The sequence below is a fragment of the Gopherus flavomarginatus genome, chromosome 1 (assembly GCF_025201925.1).
Source record: "Gopherus flavomarginatus isolate rGopFla2 chromosome 1, rGopFla2.mat.asm, whole genome shotgun sequence".
Taxonomy (NCBI): Eukaryota; Metazoa; Chordata; order Testudines; family Testudinidae; genus Gopherus; species Gopherus flavomarginatus.
The window spans coordinates 107,736,233-107,756,815 of NC_066617.1; the positions used below are offsets into that span (position 1 = coordinate 107,736,233).

A 20,583-nucleotide genomic window follows, 5' to 3' on the forward strand; every position below is an offset into this window, starting at 1 on the left:
CTAAATGATCATATTGGTCCCTTCTGACCCTAAAGTCTATGAGTCTATGAGTCTATTTATTGAAAAGTGAAGTAGATATGATAAAATCTGCCAGTTTAGTGCTGTGGCCTTGTGCATTAGAATGACTTACCAACCACCTTGATGTTGATATTAGCTGAGTCTTCTCCAGCCTCATTCTTTAGCATTATTTTGTAGACACCTGAGTCATCCCTCTCGGCTATATCAATTACCAAACAGCTGCTATCCGGATAAGTTTCTGCCCGTATTCTGCCACCTGTCTCCATGATCCACTAGGAATCAAAGTAAGGGCAGGGGAAATGTAGCATTTTCTGACTTGAGAATCAGAATGAACAAAAATCAAAACCAAAGAACAATACAGTACACTTGAAGGAAAGAAATCTGCAAAACAACTGTAGGAACCATCTTGAGCTTTACATTTAAAACTCAAAGTTTCAACCATTTACTATGTATAAAATGACAACACAAATAAGGGATGGGTCAGTCATGACTGGGTCCTCTCAGAGATTCTTAGCTTTGATACTACCATTAAAATTTACTAAGGAATAGACAATGATTTGACCATGTGGTTCTTACTGAAGTCAAAGAGAACCATATGTCCCTATCTCTGCATGCTGCATTCAAAATATGGAGGTGATAAATTTGGCTTCTTGGAACTATGTGGTCACTGACAGATCTATGTGAAGTTTTGCATTGTGTCACCATAAGGAGTTTGCCTGGCTCGTTGTTTCACTACAAACTTGATACTCCAATAGTTTGTTAAGAGGGTCATTAACATTTGCAACCATGAGCTAAGTTATGGCTTTTTGTCAAAACCTTGCAGCATTTGCAGTTTTACATAAATTATGTAAAAACTAGGTAGAGCGTTGGTGGTTTTGACTGTTATGTTTAAATTTTCAGACTGTGTGAATCCCTGTGAAGCAGATGGCTTGAATCTGTGAATCAAAAACCATCAAAATTTCACAGAATAGAAACTGAAAGCATCAACAGAGAAGGATAATAAGGTAAATCACTTTAGAAATGCAATTCAAGTGCTATTTAAAATGTACTGAGTAGCTGCAGTTCAGCTAGTTTACAGGAAGAACAATTTCCTCAACTGCCGTAATTTGTAGGCCTGTGTTATGCAGACTAGACAATCATAATGGTTCCTTTTAGCCTTTTCCAGGAATCTATCAGAAAAGCAATCTACATTTCAATAATAGCATGTCTAATATGTTTGGCTCACTTCTCCAAATGAGCATGGAGGGCTGGTCCACACTACGGGGGGGAAATCGATCTTAGATATGCAACTTCAGCTACGTGAATAACGTAGCTGAAGTTGAATATCTAAGATCGGATAACTCACCCGTCCACACCGCGCGGGATCGATGTTCGCAGCTCTCCCTGTTGATTCCGGAACTCCATTGGGGTTGATGGAGTTCCGGAATCGATATGAGGGCGCTTGGGGATCGATATATCGCGTCTAGATTAGACGCGATATATCGATCCCCGAGCAATCGATTTTAACCCGCCGATACGGCGGGTAGTCTGGACGTGGCCGGAGATTGGGGTTTTCCTTCCAACAGAAACATGTACTTCAGAAGAGGAGAGGATTGCGTAGGCTACTCTACACTGTGTCTGAGTCATCACTGCCCTTTATATTATATGTACAGCAAGACCATTTCCTCCATTTGCATGATTTTAGCTATCCAACCCTTGTTTCAAAATAACACTAAATGGAAAATAACAATACATAAATATATATAAAGCTTACTCTTATCCTTGGAATCAGAATCATAGAGATACAATGTAGTTGAGCAAGTGTCTCCTCATTATCTTTTGCCAGGGTACGAGCCATAAAACAATTAAAACAGATTGACTCAACATGCTGAAAACTATTTTTGGTGAAAAAGGCCCTTCACCAGACTACAGAAAGATGCACATAGTAGCACCAGCTGTTATACCTTATCCCCTTTACTCCACATAACTTTTGGAGTCGGCTCTCCAGAGATTGGGATCTCCAATCGTAGTTTGTTTCCTGCCAGTACTGTCACCGTGTTATTTTCACCAAGATTTTCCAGGTGAAGCCTCGGAGGATCTGAAAATTCATATATTGCCAAATTCATTATAGTGCTGCCACATTGAGAAGCACATTTGGGTTAGTACAATGACCTGGGCATAGTTGTGCAATATAAAGCCTATTATAATGCAGAGAAAAGTGGTCCAAAACACTTTAAGTTGGGTATTTCCCTGATATTTTTAATATAGTTGCACTGTCCCCTCTTTTTTTGGGGGATGGGGAAGGGAAATAACAATCCTATTACCTTTCTTACACCACCCATCTCCAAACATTCTCCAAAGGCCCACAGCAAAGCCATTGATAGGTCACTACCATTCCTTGTTGTTCCTCTCTATCTGATACAAGAGCCATATATAACAAAATACAGGTAACATAACATTATATTAAAGATGTACATGTTGACAAAGCCACCCCTAATATTCAATAGTTACTATTAATATTAGGATTCATAACCCAGCTAACAGGGCATTATTGAGGGGACAGTTACTGTGATGTTTTACTTTTGTTTGAAAAATTGGGTGCATTAACAAACCATGTATTTGACTAATTTAATATATCTTGGTTAATAAAATTATCCATAGATTGCTTAATGCACTTGGTATGTGGGGCAAAGTGCAACTGTACCACTAGCCCAGTATCAAATAAGTTGACAAAAAGTGTTAGAATTCAAATGGGATGAAAAATCAAAACTTTGAAGAACATAATGCTGCATTCTGCTGTTGTTACGCATGCTACAAAGAAGGTCAGCAGCAAGTGTATGAAGAAAACTCTTAATACTTGCTTATTTTTAGGCTTAGAAATTCAGCAGGGGAATCATTCTTGTAGCTTCAGTGGTCTTTGGATCAGGCCCTCAAATCATACTCAGATCACGATTTCTGACTTGTATTTTCCCTAAGTAAAAACCCTGGTTTGCTAAGGGGAGATTGCATGTGTGTTCTGAAGAATTTCTGATCAAAATTTTGGATATCTCACACAGCACTCACTTTCCACAGGTCAAAGGAAACTTTATAACTATAGATGTGTCATGCACTTACCTATGACATGTACTCTGCATGGTATGTTAATTTTATAGGCATCTGGTACGAACATGTAATCACCTTCATCATCAACAGTGGAGCTTTCTATAACCAACCTGTGGATTCTGTGACAAATTAAAAAAGAAACCCATTTAAAAATTATATTTTGTAGACTTTATGCAGATAAAAAGAAGAATTATTGTTACATCTGAAGTTACAAATTCACCAGGTCTACTCATTTGTGTCAGATTGCTGACTCTAAAAAAATCTTTGCTACTGTATGCTAAATAGTGTTTTAGCTGATTAAACTGTTGGTAATTAGAATTTGATTTTCTTGAGAAGGGCATCAAGGAAAGTAGGAATAGTTAGGACTTTTAACATTTTCCATTTGATCATGGAAATGGAAAACTGCAGGGAGTATAATCTATTTTACTCAGGCGTTTTGAGCCACTCCCTGTAGGGTTGCAATTAGATCTCTATGAGAAAATGTGATGCCCCTTTCCCAGGAACTAGGCCTTATTTTTGTTGGTCCTTCCTTGTGACTCTACTGATTCTGTCCCTGGAACAGAGTAGCAGGGTGGATAAGCAAGGCACGCTGCTCTCTATCCTATGCCTGGGTGAACTCTCCAGAAATACACTCAGATTTTTTTGGGCTCCTGTCTTCTGGTCCGGTTGAGCTATGCTCAGGGCAGGACCCAATTTGAGAGGTGCAGGATAAGTGACTTTATATCACCTTTATGGCTCCCATACTCAATCCCAGGGCACCAGGGGCCACAGGTTAGAGCAACGGCAAGGCTATTCTACTGTATGCCAACATAAGGGTCTATTATGCAGCTGGGGTTTGTCCCAAGGTGCTCCTTATATTGGGGTGGTGGAAGAGTGAGTAGAGCCAATATGGTAGTTTTATACCACCCTAAGAATTCTCCTACACATGTGGAATTCCCAGATACCTGTTTTAGTGTGTTGGTACAGGGCAAAGGAAAAGTATTGTGGTTGAGGATCTGGCCCTTAGCTTTTTTTTAAATGGAGAAAATAGTAAACAAATTTTCTGAAGAATTAGTCCAATGTTCAGAACAGATTTTAAATGCAAAGGGACCTGATAAATGCACATAACTTGCATTGACAGAGATGTGAATTCTGTGCGCAATACATGGAAATGGAATAGAAACAGACAGTAAAATAGAAATCTTAAAATGGTATTTTTCTATGATTTCTAATAATTGTTTTAGTTTTGCTGCTTACTATCCCACAGTGAATGCAGTACAGAAACTTCAAGCAAAATGCATTCCTTGAATGTGTGCACATCATGAAATATTCCATTATGGCTAATCAACAGTCTGAGTAAACTGACTGAAATAGAGGAGCAGCAGTGAAGCTGCTAGCTGATAAATATTGCTCTTATTGTGAGGTCAAATATAAATATCTCTGAGGGGTTTGTATGTGGGGGGTGGAAAAGTATCAATGGGGCATTTACACTGGCATCACCTGAGATCAGTCACTATTACAATCCAATTTGTATTTTAGGATGCCTACCTTCCTTTGTGATATAACTTTACACGGTCACTAGCTGGAAGAAGTTGCCCATTTTTGTACCACTTCCCTTCTATGTTCTCAGATATCTCACACTTCAGGGCGATTTCTTTCCCAAGCCTCACAGTCTGGTCTGTTAGTGGCTGCATTATCTTCAGTGGTCTCACTTAAAAAAAAGAGAACCATGGAAATTAGTGCTGATATTGAATAACCATTCACGATTTTATTTGGGAGCTGCTACTAGCAGCCATAATCTGAAAATCAGATAAGTGCCCCTATGATTACTAACAAAAACTCCACTCTAGGTTAAATACTAGTAATATGTACAAATCTGACATGCATTCTTTACTTAAGCTGTGAAACATTTAGCTTTTGATTGTTTTATGTAACAGTGACTAAAGTTCTTTAATTGCGTATGTTCTTGAAAAGTGCCATATTGACTGACTGATGGTACATGAAACATAATTCCTTCTCTGGTCACAAAACAGACAAGGAACGGGCAAACACTGTGCATGCTTTCCCTAACAACATGCCAATGAGGGACCACCTTCATAGGTCAGATGGTAGATGAATCTTAGTCTATTTATCCCTTGTCCTCCTTACTAAGAGGGACAATTTTTGTGGCATCAGTCCACTAGTAATTGTAGTGAGACCACAAATGTAATTTATGTATACCAATGATCACGTAAAAGATAGTAGTGGCTTTCTCTCACTTGCAGCCTGGACCAGATTCAGACTGGTGATCCAGAAATGAAAATTTGTTTATATTAATAATTTTCACAGTCACCCATACTCCTGGTAGTTATTATCTTGACTTATTGAGATAGGTTAACCAAAAATGGGACATGTTCGCAAACACTGCAGGACTTAACATGGCTAGAAGAAAGATAGAATATAATTTAGCAGAGTTCATTCTGTCATAAACACACAAACATTTACAAAATGATTAAAAGTATGTTACAATAATTTCCAACACTTGCCCCAAAGTAAAAAGCAGTACACTGCAAATGTGCATATGCTTGGCTAGAAAGCATGTGTATTCTAGCCACTTTTAAAGATATATTGTCACAAACCGCAATGTGGGAAGTTAATTACATGTATCTCTATGTCATATTTTCAATATTGTTTCTTTTCTTTTTTCTGATGACATGTCTAAGGATTGGGGATTGGGAAACTAGCTCCTGGTAGCCCTACTCATACTTACAGAGCTGGTTGGAAAATGTTTATTCTCCTCATAGAAAATACTGACTCTTCATAAAAAAAAAAACTATTTTTTTTCTGGTTTTGGGTGAAAAAAAATTTGTCTTTTGGTTTTCTTATGAAAAAGTTTTAAATGTTGCAAAAAGCAGATGCATTTTGTGAAAAATTTCATCTGATCAAAATCCCAATTTTTCATCAAAAGAGTTTTGACAGAAGTTTTTCAACCAGCCCTACTTAACTATCTGTTAACCCCCATAATAGCCAAAGGAAAAGAATGTAATACACTGGTCCTGGAGATTAGCAATAGAAAAATCACTATGAGAAAAAACAGTTGAAACCACTGTCTATCATGATGAGCAATATTCATTGTTTCGTTGTGCTCCTCCTTGTGCTGGTTTTCAGCTGCTGTCCTGTGTCTTATAATTAGATTGTAAGCACTCTGGGACAGCGACTGTCTTTTTTTTCTGTGTTTCTACAGCACACAGCACAATGGAGTCTTGGTCCATGACTAAGACTCCTACGCACTACGGTAGTACACATAAATAAATAAATAAATAAATAAAATATGTTGGTCAGGTTTCCCAGTAGACTCATAGAAATAGGCAAATAGCAATAGTATACTAGGAAAACAATTCTGTTACAGGAGTAAAATTTCAAGCACAAACAGAAAGATGTACAGTACTTACAATCAACTGCAAGCTTAGCAGCTGATTGCCCTCCAGTTGTCATCACCGAATAGGTTGCATTGTCAGCTTTTGTAGCTTCTTCTATGATCAGAGTGTGTTTTTTACCATCAACCTTAAGTCGATAACGAGATCTAGGTTCATTGGTCAGCTCCACACCATTCTTAAACCTGATAGAGGATAATAAATATTACCTCCTTAATTAAACTTACCATTGCTAATACTATATCAAGCAAGTTCTGCATGAATGAGTATCCTGAAGAGATCAAGAGAAGCTTTTGTAGACCGTAGGACAAGAGAAAAGATTTAAGTGCTCTAATTAATTAAACTAAAAGCATATTATTGCTGTCACAGTATTTTTAAAAACTATATTTTCTGATATTTTCTAATTACATTTCAGATTTATATACACAGAATATGAAATTGTCCTTAAGACACTGCACTTTTCATTCTTGGAGAAAACAGCATCTTCTCTGAGGTGGATGAAAGTGGCTTACCATTTCACATTTGCACCCTCTTCAGACACTTCACAGGATAATTCTATTCTTTCACCAACATAGGTATTCAGGTCTTCCAGGGCCTTGGTCACCACCACTGGAGGCTCTATGATGAGAAAAAAAAATATGGTTTTATGTTTCAGAAACAGAACTAAACAAAATAGAAAAAATGTGTTATAACAGTACAGAAAATAATTATATTTTAAAAATTCTAATGTCAATCATCTTCTTAAGTTATTGGCTAAGACTCTGGTTTTCTTCTACTTGAAATCAGTAGTAAGAAGATGACCCATGTACCAATAGCAGGTATAGTTATTGCAAGATCTTGAGTCAGTTAAAAGAAAAACCTACCTCTTAATCCATTTTACAAACTATGTGCCAACCTAAGTGGAGTAAGTGCAGATCCACAGTCCTATTTTCCATCCCCCAGAGTACAATGGTCTCATTATACATTGCATATGATGAAAATGGCATAATATTGAATCTTCATAGGGTAGATCCATCCCTGCTTGTTCAAACTCAAGTCAACTTAATAAACAAGAGAGAATACAACCCTTGTGCTACATTAATTTAAAAGGACACTGACAACTATTTGATAGGGTTTTTAGTCACTATAGTTGCAAATAGCTTTTTGATGTATATGAAATGGCCTTTATTTTCCTGTAATTTTTCTTCCTACAAACAGGAGTTGCCCTCCAATTTTCTAATGCAGCTTTAACCAAAAGACTTCCCTTTTACTCAGGTTCCTGCTTGTGCACCAGTAGCACCATCAGTGATTCCAATAAGAATATTAACAGCACAAGTGGACGGAGACTTGGAGAAACAGCCACTAGTCCACACGCTAGAGAGAAAGAAGTGTTTTCTCTAAAGGTCAGTGGCCTGAAACTAGAGCTGGAAAGATTGGTTTGCGATGATTTTCAAAAGTTAAGTTGGCTTGAGTGTATTGAATATCACAAATCTCTGTGCTACTAGAAAGCCTAACACTGTTCTCAGTGGGTCCCCCAAAAAGGTTGCAATCTACCTAGAGGATCACAGCTTCACAAAGCTCCTATGTGCTGCAGTTACCACTAGACCACTAAGAGGTGGAGGAATGAAGAATCAGTAGGGTTATCATAGAGATAAAGAGAGGTCTTAGGGGATGGGGAGGGTAGGACATACAGACACACACTGGGCCAGAGTCTCACCTGATGTAAATCATCGTTGTTCCAATAAATTGAGCCATGCCAATTTACAACAGTTAAGGATCTGGCCTGCTGTTTTAAAACTAAAAAGCAAGATGATGTACACTACCTCTTACAAAGAGTTCTGTGGAGCATTTCTCATCACCAGCCGTCACATGATAGCGAGCGTCATCTGCCAGTGTGCAGTTATTGATGAACAAAATTCGTTCGTTACCTTTGTGCTCAAAAATGTACCTGTTTGAATTTGCACAGAGCAACCCAGAGTTAGCAAAACTTGGTCTCTTTTGTTGTTCTCCTTTTAACTAAAACGTTCAAGGGTTTATTGTAGGGGAAAATCCTGTTTTGTGCGTGGCTTTGGAATGGATGACCTGAAAGGTCTTCTCCAGCCTTAACAAGGAAAAGCTATAGGCTTGTTTGGCACCGAACTCCCTTGGGCTCCTTTGAAAATTCCAGCCACAATTATTTGGAAAAATAATTGTAAACTGGCTCTTGAAAATAGCAGAACAAAGTGGGTATCTGACCACTAGACCAGTAACGGTGAAAATAATCAGTAACAGGAGCCTAGGCTTCATTCTGACACTCAACAGGTTTTTGAGGTACAATAATAACTGAGGTGAAGAAGTTACCATTATTGGTAGGCCAGATAGCTCAGGGGAGTTGTAATAGAATATGGACCATTTCACCTTTATGTCTCTGGTTCAGATTTACTTCAGGTCAGTAATGACCAAAGCTCATTAGCATTTGACAGAGGTTCTGCAGCCTGTGTGAAATGAGTTGATGGTTTCAGTTCAGAGTTTACAGGACAGGTGTCCACATATCAGCCTGTGGTGGAATTCTGAATTGGTCAAGGCAGATTAAGGGATTAAAGATAAGATACCTTGACTTTTCCCATGATGGCAGTCATTTAATACTCTGCCAAATCCTGCACTGGCTAATCCTGAGAAGGGGGGCATGAAAGCTGCTTACTGAGTCCTCTGTACAGGGGCTTTGCTGGTTAGGATGTTCTTGGCAGTCTAATGCAAGCAGCATACTGGGATTTTGAGTTGAGTACATTTTGCTGTTCCTGGGAGCAGGTTCACTGTGATCTTATCCATTGATGGATAATGCATGGTGCTGACCTTAGCATAAGCGATAATTTATTCAGGGAGCATTAGACATACCTGCTTCCTCCCCTTTCTTCCCAACCACCGCTCCCCAAATTTATAGATTCGCCTCCACCCTCCTGGGGACATGGTGCATGGTCTGGTATATAAAGCCAGCCATTTCTCCTCCAAGCCACGCTGCAGAACTGCTGTGGAGTAATTCTGACCATACCATTTCCCAATCCCTTACAGATTAGAGGGCAGAGTATAGTTCAGTATGTTTTGTTGTGGTAATATATTTTACATTCCTTTCCATTCCTGGAAACACTCTATATTAACACTGAAGCATATTGTGGATTGTTCTTTGAACTATAGTTCACTAACACCTTTACAGTGTGCAGATAACTTCTATGTAGTTTGATTATGATAAACAGTCTGCAAAAGAAGTTGGTGTGAGCTTGGTTACTGAGAGGGGTAAATCCACCCAAAACAAAACCAGAGTCAAGGGAAGATGCAATGTGTTAGTGCAGTGAGAAAGTGTGTTGAATTCATTATATGTGTTTAGTAAAAATCACTTACTTTGTACTTGGTCGTATTTCTTGGCCATTTTTATACCACTTGAGCTCCACCGTTGGATCTGCCAACTCCACTGCAAACCTTACTCTACCTCCTTTATCCACTTGATATGCAGGATCCAGAATTTTTGAAAAAGCTATTGCAGGATGTATGAAAAGAAGAGGAGAAATGAATGAAAATTTGCATGTTATAAGGACATTGCATAATGCAAAACCCAACTGGGACTGATACAGTACATAATATGAAACCCATTTATAATTAATTTAACTATGGTGGAACTCTCTGTTGTTGTTGTTGTTGTTTTTATTGCTACTTAGGCCAACCTAGAAGTCCTTACTTAGGCAAAATTCCCACTTAATTTCCTGTTGTCAGAGTGAGCACTTTGTGGTTTGCCTACGAGTGAATGAAAGTCGGGGAGGGATCGCTCAGTGGTTTGAGCATTGGCCTGCTAAACCCAGGATTGTGAGCTCAGTCCTTGAGGGGGCCATTTGTGGAACTGGGGTAAAAAACTGGGGATTGGTCCTACTTTGAGCAGAGGGTTGGACTAGATGACCTCCTGAGGTCCCTTCCAACCCTATGATTCTATGGAAGTCCCTAATTGTTTCAATGGATTGGAATATGCAAACTGCAGTTGCCTTTATAGTGGAGCTGTGCAAAGCATTCTAAAAATACCTGAAACCAGGCAAAAATAGTCCAGTTTCAGATTTCATTACAAGCTCAAAACTAATGAGGTTTGTCAAAAGATTTACTCAGGTTTGCAAATCTGCTTAAGCAAAACCTGGTCTAAGCTATAATTTTGGACCAATTTGTGGCTTTGTATAAAAATCATGTAAAATGTATGGTTTCATCTCATTTAAACATAAGGGTAGGTAAAGCCTAGAGGTTTCAAGAGAGTTTCACTTTGAGTTTTTGTTTACATTTAGGCACAGAACTGAGACTCAGGAGAACATGTACCCAATGGATTGAAAGTGAAGAAAATGTTCCCACAGATAAATTGTTCACAGCTAATTACAGTGTAATCAGTCTCGGTGTGACAGCAATTGCAACCTCAAGCAGTATCTTTGGGGGAACAGTTTGTATTAAGTTTATGTATCATTGTGGACCAGGGATTATATGTATGATTGTGTTTCTACTCCATAAGGGAGGGTTACCACAGCTCCTTCAGGAACTAGAACTGTGTGTGTGTGTATGGGGGAGAGGGTGAGTAAGGTAAATCACTCGTAAACACCTCTAGAAAGGTATCTTCCCTGGGGGAGGTTTACTTATACCAGTTCAAACTGAGTTTCCAGAGACTTTGAAAACAAAGAAAACAAACATTTTGGCTTAAAAAAGGCTCTGTTTAAGCTGACTCAGGACCTTCTTTCTAAGGGGGGTGGGGGAGCTTGTCCCTTGCAAAATGATTGGAGAGACTTTGGCTTACTAGGGCCTCATAAGACTGATGGGTGACCTCTGGTAAGCTTTTATCTTATGCATAGGAACGTCCATTGTTTTTTATGTTTTCTCTGTAAGGCTTTTACCTTAAGAATAAATGTGCTTGCCTAGCAAGAGCTGTGTGGTAACCTGTAATTGTCAATACATTGTTCATAGCCCTCAGAGAGAAAAAACAATGCACAGGCACTGGCTGCTAGGCAAACTGCCTTGCTAGGAATATTACAGAGTAAGGAAGGAAGTTGTGTAGCTTTAAAACCCGCTGTCAGAAGGAAGTGGCACCAGGGTTCCCACCCAGAGACAGGTGGCAGCTGAACACCTGAAACTTGACTGGGATCTCCTGGAGTGTGCCATGGAGGTGAGGATACAGGTGCAACTACCCTGAAACTGACACTCAGTTTATAGTGCAATTAGGAGGAGGGGGAAGAAAGGTCTCTACAGATCTGCCAAAGCTACAGATTTCCCCCAAGGACTATAGGTTTTCAGACTCTCCTACAGGTCTCCTCAGCTGCAGGAAAAACCTCATTGGTTAGGCAGCCCCTCCGCAGGCAGTGGGAGAATAGAAAAGGCAGCTAATCAGAACTGCTGCAGGTGCTGAGGGACATCCTGGTCCTTTGCCTCTTGGAGCAGTTAGTGCTCCTTTCCCATCCTTCCTGCTAGAAGATTCAAATGTCCTTGTGTGTAGCAACTGACTGGGGTGCAGTTGTTCCTGCCAACTCTGCAGTTCCTGCTTTGATTCACAGCACTGCTCCTGCACCAGGCCTGGGAGGGGACATGAAAATTCTCCCCACATGGCTCCACCTGCCTCTCCCCCTTTAGAGACTTCCACCAAAAGAGGAACTGCCATAGTGGCACAGACCAAAGGCCCATTTAGTCCAATACTCCTTCAACACTGGCCAGTGCCAGATGCTTCAGCAGATGCGGAAAGGTACCCATAAAAGTCAAGTGTGTAATAACATGGCTATGGTGATGGAGACGGGTAACTTCTCCCTGACCTCAGGAATTTGGTGGCTGACTTCTATCCAGAAGCAGAGATTTGATGTTTTATGTAAATTTTTGTTCTAGTTTAGAACAAGTTTTGTTATTCTTGTTATTCAGATATATGCTTAATCCCTTTTTGAACCACACTAAGTTCAGCACTTCAGTAATATCTTTTGGCAGTAAATTCTACAAATTAATTAAATGCTGTGTTTAAAAAAATACCAAAAGTATTTCTTTTCATTAATTTTAAATGTGTTGCTCTTCATTTACATGGACTATCCCCTTGTTTGTTTTATTAGACGGTAAATAGGAGTGAGAGAATAACCTTTTCTATATCAGTTTGTATGTTAGAAGAGTTCCACCATATTATAGTATGAAGGGACAGTTTAAATCCAATTGCTTTTAACAGCCAAGAAAAAAATGGATCTTTGATTGTGTAAATGACAGTAGATGATTTTAAGTTTCCAAGCAAGACTGAAGCAGCAGAACCATTTATTTTACTTCTGATAGTACTTGACACAGTTAAATAAATGTACATTTTATTTCTGGATTTATTGGCCCAGAATATCTGGTGTGGCCAAACTGTGCTCAATGCAAAACCAGAGAGATTGAGCAAAGGTGGCCCTTATATCATCTTTATGTTCCCCCAATACTGGTACTGGCCAGGGGTTACTTCAGTCTCTGGCATAAGTTAGAGCACTTTAAAGACTGCTCTAACTTACACCCATCTGCCAGTGGCCCCAATGGCCTGATCTAATAGATTGGGATCACTGAGATACAAGAAGGCCTTCGCCATGCTCCCTTGTCTCTAGGAATGCTTCCTGACCTGTGTTCTGGGAGGGAAATATCTTCTACACAAGGGGAATCCTCTGGGGAACCAATGGAGCAACACAAGTATCTTGAATGAACCCGAGAAGTGCCCCGATATACAAGCAAATGCCAGAATATTACCTTGGACAGAATGCATGTGCATGTACATATGTTGCACTGTTTGCATTACGAAGCATCTTGGGTGGGAAAGGACAGTTCTGAATCAGCCTACCCTGCACCCAAAGGAGTGTTTGCGCACTAGCCAGGATCTCAGAGAAGCTGAGCGAAGTTTCAAAATTAAGTAAAAAAATAAATGGCGAAGAGCAAGTAATATGTTTAGTATTCCTCAATTTTAATAATCTAAAGTGTTACTCCTAACACAGAGTCTAAATTCTGCATCCTTAACCAAGCAAAGCCCCCTTGCAAGTCAATGGGAGTTGTGCTCAATTAAGGCATACAGGACATTAGTGATAAATACCGAATGGTATGTGGTTTTTATGTTGAGCACTGTGAGCCAAAACCTGCCCCTGGTTTACTCCCTGTACAACCTCTTCAACTTGAGTTGGGTTTCACTGTGTGTAAATCAGGTTAGAGTTTGTCCCTGTATATTTCACGGACTTTGTCTCATCCTCTCTCTCAAGAAGATGGTTCATGTTTAACCAACAGATGTAAGAAACCTTTTCCTTGGTCATACCTGCACTCTTCTTCTCTTCTCTGCGCATACGTTTCAGACGTTTTAACATGCCTCTCAGATCAGTGATACCGTACTGAAATGCAATCTTCTCATATTCACTGGGATTAGCATTCTTCAGGAGCTCCCACACATCTATCTCGGGCTCTTCCTCTTGTTTAATCTCCCTAACAGTAGCAAAAAAAAAAATCTTTTTTAATGTAGAGTAGTTAATGAGACTTCATTGCATTAGAAAAGAAAGGGACAAGTGGGTATTAATTCTATGGTGATCTTAGAAAAGTTTTGGTTGAGGTTTGAAGATTTAAATCAAAATTTTGATTCACTTACGGATGGACCTGAGCTACTGAGGTTAGTTCTGGATTCAAAGTTTCTCACAGTACATGAGGTAACTGAATCAATGGTTCTGGTTTTGTCTCTTATAGACAGATGGCTAACTATGAAATTCAGATCCTGATTCAAACTTCTCCAAAAAGTGCAGGATCCAAGGTTCTTTTTTGAGATGTCCAGGTATCATCAATCTGTGGAAATTTTTACATTTGCTCAGGAGGAAAAAAATATTTGAAAATACAGTAGTATAATAAGGCCTGATTCTGATCTCACACAAACCAGTTTCTCATACTGCTGTAACTTCATTGATGTCAGTGAAGTCACTTGTGATTTACACCAACATAACTGAGATCACAGTCTAGCATATAAATTCTATAGTTATAAAAGGGCCTTTATTCTTTGAATGCAGACTCCAATTCTGCAATTGTTTCTGTAGTGGGGGACACATAGAATCTCACTGAAGTCAACAGGCATCTGTGCAGGCATAAGGGTACACCCATTGTCAGGAATTAGTGCTTGCAGCTGAGCCTCCCTAGTGAGCAATAGAGGACTTGTAGCTGAATCACACTTGGCGTGCAAGACTGACCGACTGGCTGAAGGAACCAATGGTGTGCTTTTAAACACAGGAGCAACATTAGGCCAATGGCTGCTCAACGCATTCACCCACAGCTGCATTAGTTCCTGACCCTGGCTTGGCCCCAGCCCTGCTCCTGCCTTGCCTCAATTCAGGTAACCCAGCTCTGGTCCTCAACTCCAATTCCTGACTTCTGACTCTACATTCCTGCTCCTGACTACCGACTCCTGCTCCTTCACTAGCCTGGACTCCTGCTCTAATTGCTAGGTCTGACCACCCACATTCTGGGTTCTGACAGTTTGTGCAGCTCCAAACCAAAATTGGGGTAGCTTCCTCTTCCAGGATGGATCCCACAAAAACTAACATCCCTTTGTTGGAGTTGGTCGATGCCTTGCAGAATTGACAAATGCAGATTAGCACTCTGCAGGAGCAGAACATTGTCTTTACATACTCAAGCCTTGCATCAGGACCTTCAAGAATCAAAGACTCATTTACCAAGCAAACTTGATGGACACCATGGAAAGTTTTGTGACTTCCTGAACCACTGTTGGCTCCTGTTTCTATTATGCCTGCAAACTTACCCCATGAACTGGTCCAGAGTGGGGCTCATCATCAGTTTGCTGACCAGGCACATGCAGGTCTGGGCCTCTCGACTATGGGGAGAATACAGCCCTTTCTTGGGCCAATTCAAGAATTCTGTCCAAGTCATGGAAATAATTTTTGATGACCCAAATTGAACATTCACAGCACAAGCTGTAGCATCTTGAGATCGGGATGCCAACCAGTCAGCAACTATGACACAGAGTTTCAGCGTCTGGTGACAGACACCAAGTGGTACAAAACTGCACAGTGCTACCATTTCTGGCTTCATCTGAACAACAAGAGCAAAGGCAAGCTTGTGTGGGTGGAAGCTCTGACCAACCTGGATGCCCTTTTTGCATTAAGATAGATAACTGCCTATGGGAATGCCAACAGGAAAAGAAGTGGCTCCCTGGCATTGGTCAGAAAAACCTTCCACACCCACCCCACAGCCTGAGCCCATCCAACTGAACACAGCCTAACACCGTCTCTCTGATGCAGAGAAAGATCGACATGGGGCATCAGAGCTATGTCTCTACTGCAGAGTACCAAAACACTTTGCCTTGAGTTGTATGGCAAAAGGATGACTGAGAAAATGCCAGGTTCCAGCACCAATAGAGGGATTTGGGAGAGGCTAGCACTTCCCATTCTCTCCCATTCATGGTTCCTACAGTGGTTCTCAGGCACCTTGATGGCATCTAATCAACGCTCAACACACCTTCAGCTGCTCTGTCTACGACACCCCCTGAAAACAGAGCTCAGCCTGGAACCACTGCTGCCTCCAGGAATTGTATGGACCTAGAATTTTCCCTAAAACACAAGATTCTGACACTGCATAAGGCCATCACTGCATGGAGACCATCAACAGTTCTCTCCTATCTTTGGGCCCAATCACACAAGAGATCACTCTTTGAGGTCACCACCCATCAAGGTCATCATAAGTCCTTCCAGTTTGGTTTTGTCTGTTTCCCACACTTTCCAATCATTCTTAGCATCACATGGCTTGGGACACATGATCCCCACATCCTTTGGGGATCAAGCATGGTGCATTTTAATATTCGGTACTGCCAGCAGTCCTGCTTTCCTGAGTCCAGTTGTAGGTTAGAGTTTCTCCCTCTGAGTGAGTCCAGTCCCACCTCAAGGACTTCAGAACAGGGGGACCCAGCTTGAAGTTGTCCCTGCTGGCCCCAACAGCAAGAAGGCCAATGTTCTGCCTTGTCCTATAAACCTTCAGCCCAGAGTCGGGGCTCACTTTGGGTGTATCTACACTTGCAGAACCAGAACTACAGGCACTCAGAGTCTATCTCTGAGGGAACCTGGAAAAGGGAATCATCTGTCCTTCTATGTCCCATCTTTTTTTGTGGGCAAGAAAGACGTCTCTTTGAGGTACTGTGTGGACAACTGGGCGTTGAATAAAATAACCACCCAGAATCAGTACTCCCTGTTGCTTAACAACAAATTCTTTGAGCAGCTTCACTCTGCCAGGGTCTTTACCAAATTAGTCCTTCATGGAGCCTAAAACCCGGTTCTGGTTTTGGAAGGGGATCAGTGGAATGCTGCTTTTCACTTCCAGTATGGACACTGGAATATCTGGTGATGCTCTTTATACTGTGCAATGCCTCAGTGACCTTCCAACATGTTATCAATGATATTTATAAGGGGTGTTGTATCAGTTTCTTGTTATATAACTCAATGATATAACTTGTTATATAACTCTCTGAAGACCAGACTCTTCATGATCACCATGCATGCCACGTCGTGGAGAGCCTTCATTTGAATCATCTCTATGCAGAATTAGAAAAGTATGAATTTGATCAGAATATGATCGAGTTCCTAGGTAATATTATTTCCCATAGGGAACTAACTATGGATCCCTGCAAGGTAGCCATCATCTCTAACTGAACAGACCAAAGGACACATGGGGGCGGGGAGGGTGTGCAGCAGTTCTGAGGCTTCACCATCCTTTACCAGAAGTACATTTGAAACTTTTCTGATAGCTCCACTGATGGCACTCTTCTGGAAAGGAGCTCAGTTCCTCTGGTCCCCAAAGGCTCAACTCATCTGTGACCACTTGAAGAGGGCTTTTATATCAGCACACATCCTGGTCCACTCCAACTCCACCTGGTCATTTATAGTAGAAACCAGCACATCCAACTTTGTCATTGGAGACAAACTATCAGAGCAATGGGGCACCTATAATCAATTTCATCCTCATGCTTTCTATTCTTGTAAACTAACCCCAGCAGACAAGAATCACAATATCTGGGACAAGGAATTACTAGCAATCAAGACAGCCTTCAAGGAATGGCACCATCTCCTGGAAGGAGCTGAGTTTCTGGAGTAGGTTCTTACAGATTACAAGAACTTGGAATTCATCTGTCATGGCCAGGTGCCTTAACCAACACTAGATTTGTTGGTTCCTATTCTTTTCCAGGTTCAATTTCATGGTGATCTGCTGCCCAAGGGTAAGAAATGGGAAGGCGTATGCCCTATCCTCTGAAGATGAATACCTCAAAATGGACTCAGAATCCCCTTCCATGGTCCTTAAATCATCTAATTTTATTAGTGGTATGGTGGACAGTAGCCTGATGTCCTCCATCCAATCTCTCGTCTTGTGACCCGTTTGCCGCCGACCCATCAAATACCATTGATTCCCCACCAACTCAGAATTTCAACTGAGGGATGGGACAGTCTGTTACAAGGAACAGGCCTATATTCCAGAAGGACATTTCATTCCTTCCCACCCTAGCTTGACTCTTCTTGGAAAATGTTTAATGATTTCATGGCTTGCCTTCTGGTGTGGTGTAAGTCCAAGTGCCACAGTTTATTTCCTGGTTTTCTTCAAGCTCCTTGGTGTGGAGTCCTTTATATCACCCTCATCCCAATGGGCAGACGGAACACGTTAACCAGATCTTGGAAAAATTATTCCACTGCTTCTTAAATTACCAACACTACGATTGGATTCTCTTGTTACCACACACAGAGTTCATTTACAACAGTTCCACTCATGCCTCCATTCAGCAAAGCCTGTTTTATGCTAGTTACAGATTCCATCCTTGCTTCCACGCCCCCAGTCTCCCTGGTATCCACAGCAGTGGAGCTGGTCACCCATCTGCATCAGATACAAGAAGAGCTCCAAGAGCACCTCAGCACCATGAAGGAAACCTGTAAATGCCATGCCAAAGAGGGCCATTCAGACATTCCCAACCTTGCAATAGGAGACAAGATCTGGGTGCCCACCCCAGAACCTTAAATCCATTCGCCCCTCAGCTAAACTGGATTACTGATACATAGGGCTTTTCATGATCATAGAACAGAACAACTTGGTCTCTTTCAAGCTACAGTTTACCAAGTCATTGAAGATTAAACATATTCCATACCTCCCTTCTCAAGCCATGCACAGAAAACCTGTTTCCAGCTCATCCAATCCCCTGCCCAGACACATATCCATCGAGGGGCAAGATGAGTATTTAGTTAGAAAAATCCCTGACTCCAGGTGAGTCTGAGGGAAAGTCTAATACTTGGTTATTGGGAAGGTTATGGTCTGGAAGACCCATCCTGGGTACCAGAGGAGAATATCCACAGAGCAGATATACTGTGAACTTTTCACTGGTCCCAGGCAAGCTGTCAGGAATTAGGGTTCGCAGCTGAGCTTGGGACCAGCGAGCTACACTTCCCTAGTGAGCAACAGAGGATTCATCGCTGAATCACACTTGGCTTGCAGCAGAATCACTTGATTGGCCAGATCACCTGATTAACAGGAGGAACCAACAGGTGTGCTCTTAAGCACAGCAGCAGTATTATTCCAACAGCTGCTCAAAGCATTTGCCCACAGCTGCATTAGCTCCTGCCTTGACCTCAACCTTGCTTCTACATTGCCTCATTCCAGGTCACCCGGCTCTGATTCTACTCCAGTTCCTGACTTTGGCTCTGACCCTTGGCTCTGCTATGCAGTCTCTGACTCCGGCTCTGATCCTTGGCTCTGATTCCTGACTTCTGACTCTGAGACTCTGGCTCTGATCCTGGGCTCCTATTCCTGGTTCCTGACTCCAGTTCTAACCACTAGGCTGACTCCTGCTCCAGCCAGTAGGCATGATCACCCATGTCCCCATCTCTGACATCTATACTTCTCAAACTGCAGGACTGGGGCTAAATTTGGTACAAGGTCGGCGTTATGGGTCCACTGACACCCGTACTCATGACACAAATATGTTGACCTCTGTACTTACAGTGGTCTTTAGTAATGGGAAGCATTTTCTAGATCTCTAGAGTTAGTTCTGTTTGTTCAAGCTTATCAGATTTCATATTAAACAAGCTAGAGTATCATATTTATTGTAGTTAGCGTCAAAGTCTATATTTGAATTAACAGAGTCAGCTGATAAAAAAAACTAGTTAACTATTTTGAAACTGGCAAGCATTAAATGCAGGGATAATGGGGCAGTCTGGATAAGATCGTAATTTTGATGAGATCCACTGGTTATCTCAGAAAAAGAAAGCTGCTAGTATAATTTAGGAGAATAGGGGAAAGAGGATAGGGCATAGGGCAAAGGTCTTGACCTTTTTTTTCCAGAAGCATGTGCTGGCTGAGACCAGGATTGCCCTGATTAAATCTGACAGGTTCTGGGGGAATCAGCACTTTTGGCAACAGAGCAAGAACACAAATGTATGGAAAAATAAAAAAACTTCAGCCTTTATTGCCTTATGGTATAGAGAAATAATGGGATCTCTGAGAAGTCTGACAGGGTTGGGCCAGTGACTATGTACAGTACTAGACCATTATATAATCCATAAAGTTTACAAGCTTTTATAGTAGTTCAGTGGTATTTTTAAGAAATAACTAAAGATGATTCAAAATATTTATGGTGTGTAGTATTACTCCTAAGATAATATAAAGACTGGCATTGCATGATATTTTATGTCTTTAATTTTTGTTTTGTGCTTATGATTTATGGAAACTGACTACTTACTGAAAATAGTCGTGTTTCAATGAGATTCCTCCTGCATGAGGTCAGGTCAAAACCAGCTTGCAAACATATGTAAAAGCTGACACGCGCTAAGGGGTAGAATTCTCATCTCATTGCGCTGGCCATTAGCGGTGCAACTCCTATCAATGCTAATGAGAGTTACAAATCCACATCCACATGAACAGAGATGATAATGTGCAGTGGTTGAGAACGAGGATCAGCATGTCCAGATTTTCAAGTAATTAAACAATTATTTCAGACTCTCTATTCACCTTGCATAACTAAGAACAAATTTTAACACTTTGAACAACCACACTTTGTTCTGAGACTATAATATTTGTACCTGTGGAGAGTGGGCAAACATTTATTACTTTCCAGACAGATCCA

General features: G+C 40.9%; 1 protein-coding gene across 3 annotated transcripts in view; it reads right to left on the reverse strand.

Annotated features, from left to right (window-relative positions):
• Positions 1–20,583, reverse strand: part of MYBPC1 (myosin binding protein C1) — a 113,403-nt gene that overhangs the window by 38,156 nt on the left and 54,664 nt on the right. For all 3 annotated transcript variants that reach the window (XM_050945502.1, XM_050945497.1, XM_050945509.1), the window contains 9 exons: positions 13,756–13,919; positions 9,846–9,978; positions 8,294–8,418; positions 7,004–7,109; positions 6,510–6,676; positions 4,627–4,789; positions 3,112–3,218; positions 1,962–2,095; positions 131–290 (listed from right to left, as the gene is read on the reverse strand). In XM_050945502.1, the coding sequence (XP_050801459.1) occupies positions 131–290; positions 1,962–2,095; positions 3,112–3,218; positions 4,627–4,789; positions 6,510–6,676; positions 7,004–7,109; positions 8,294–8,418; positions 9,846–9,978; positions 13,756–13,919 (1,259 nt within the window). The remainder of the gene's footprint in view (positions 1–130; positions 291–1,961; positions 2,096–3,111; positions 3,219–4,626; positions 4,790–6,509; positions 6,677–7,003; positions 7,110–8,293; positions 8,419–9,845; positions 9,979–13,755; positions 13,920–20,583) is intronic.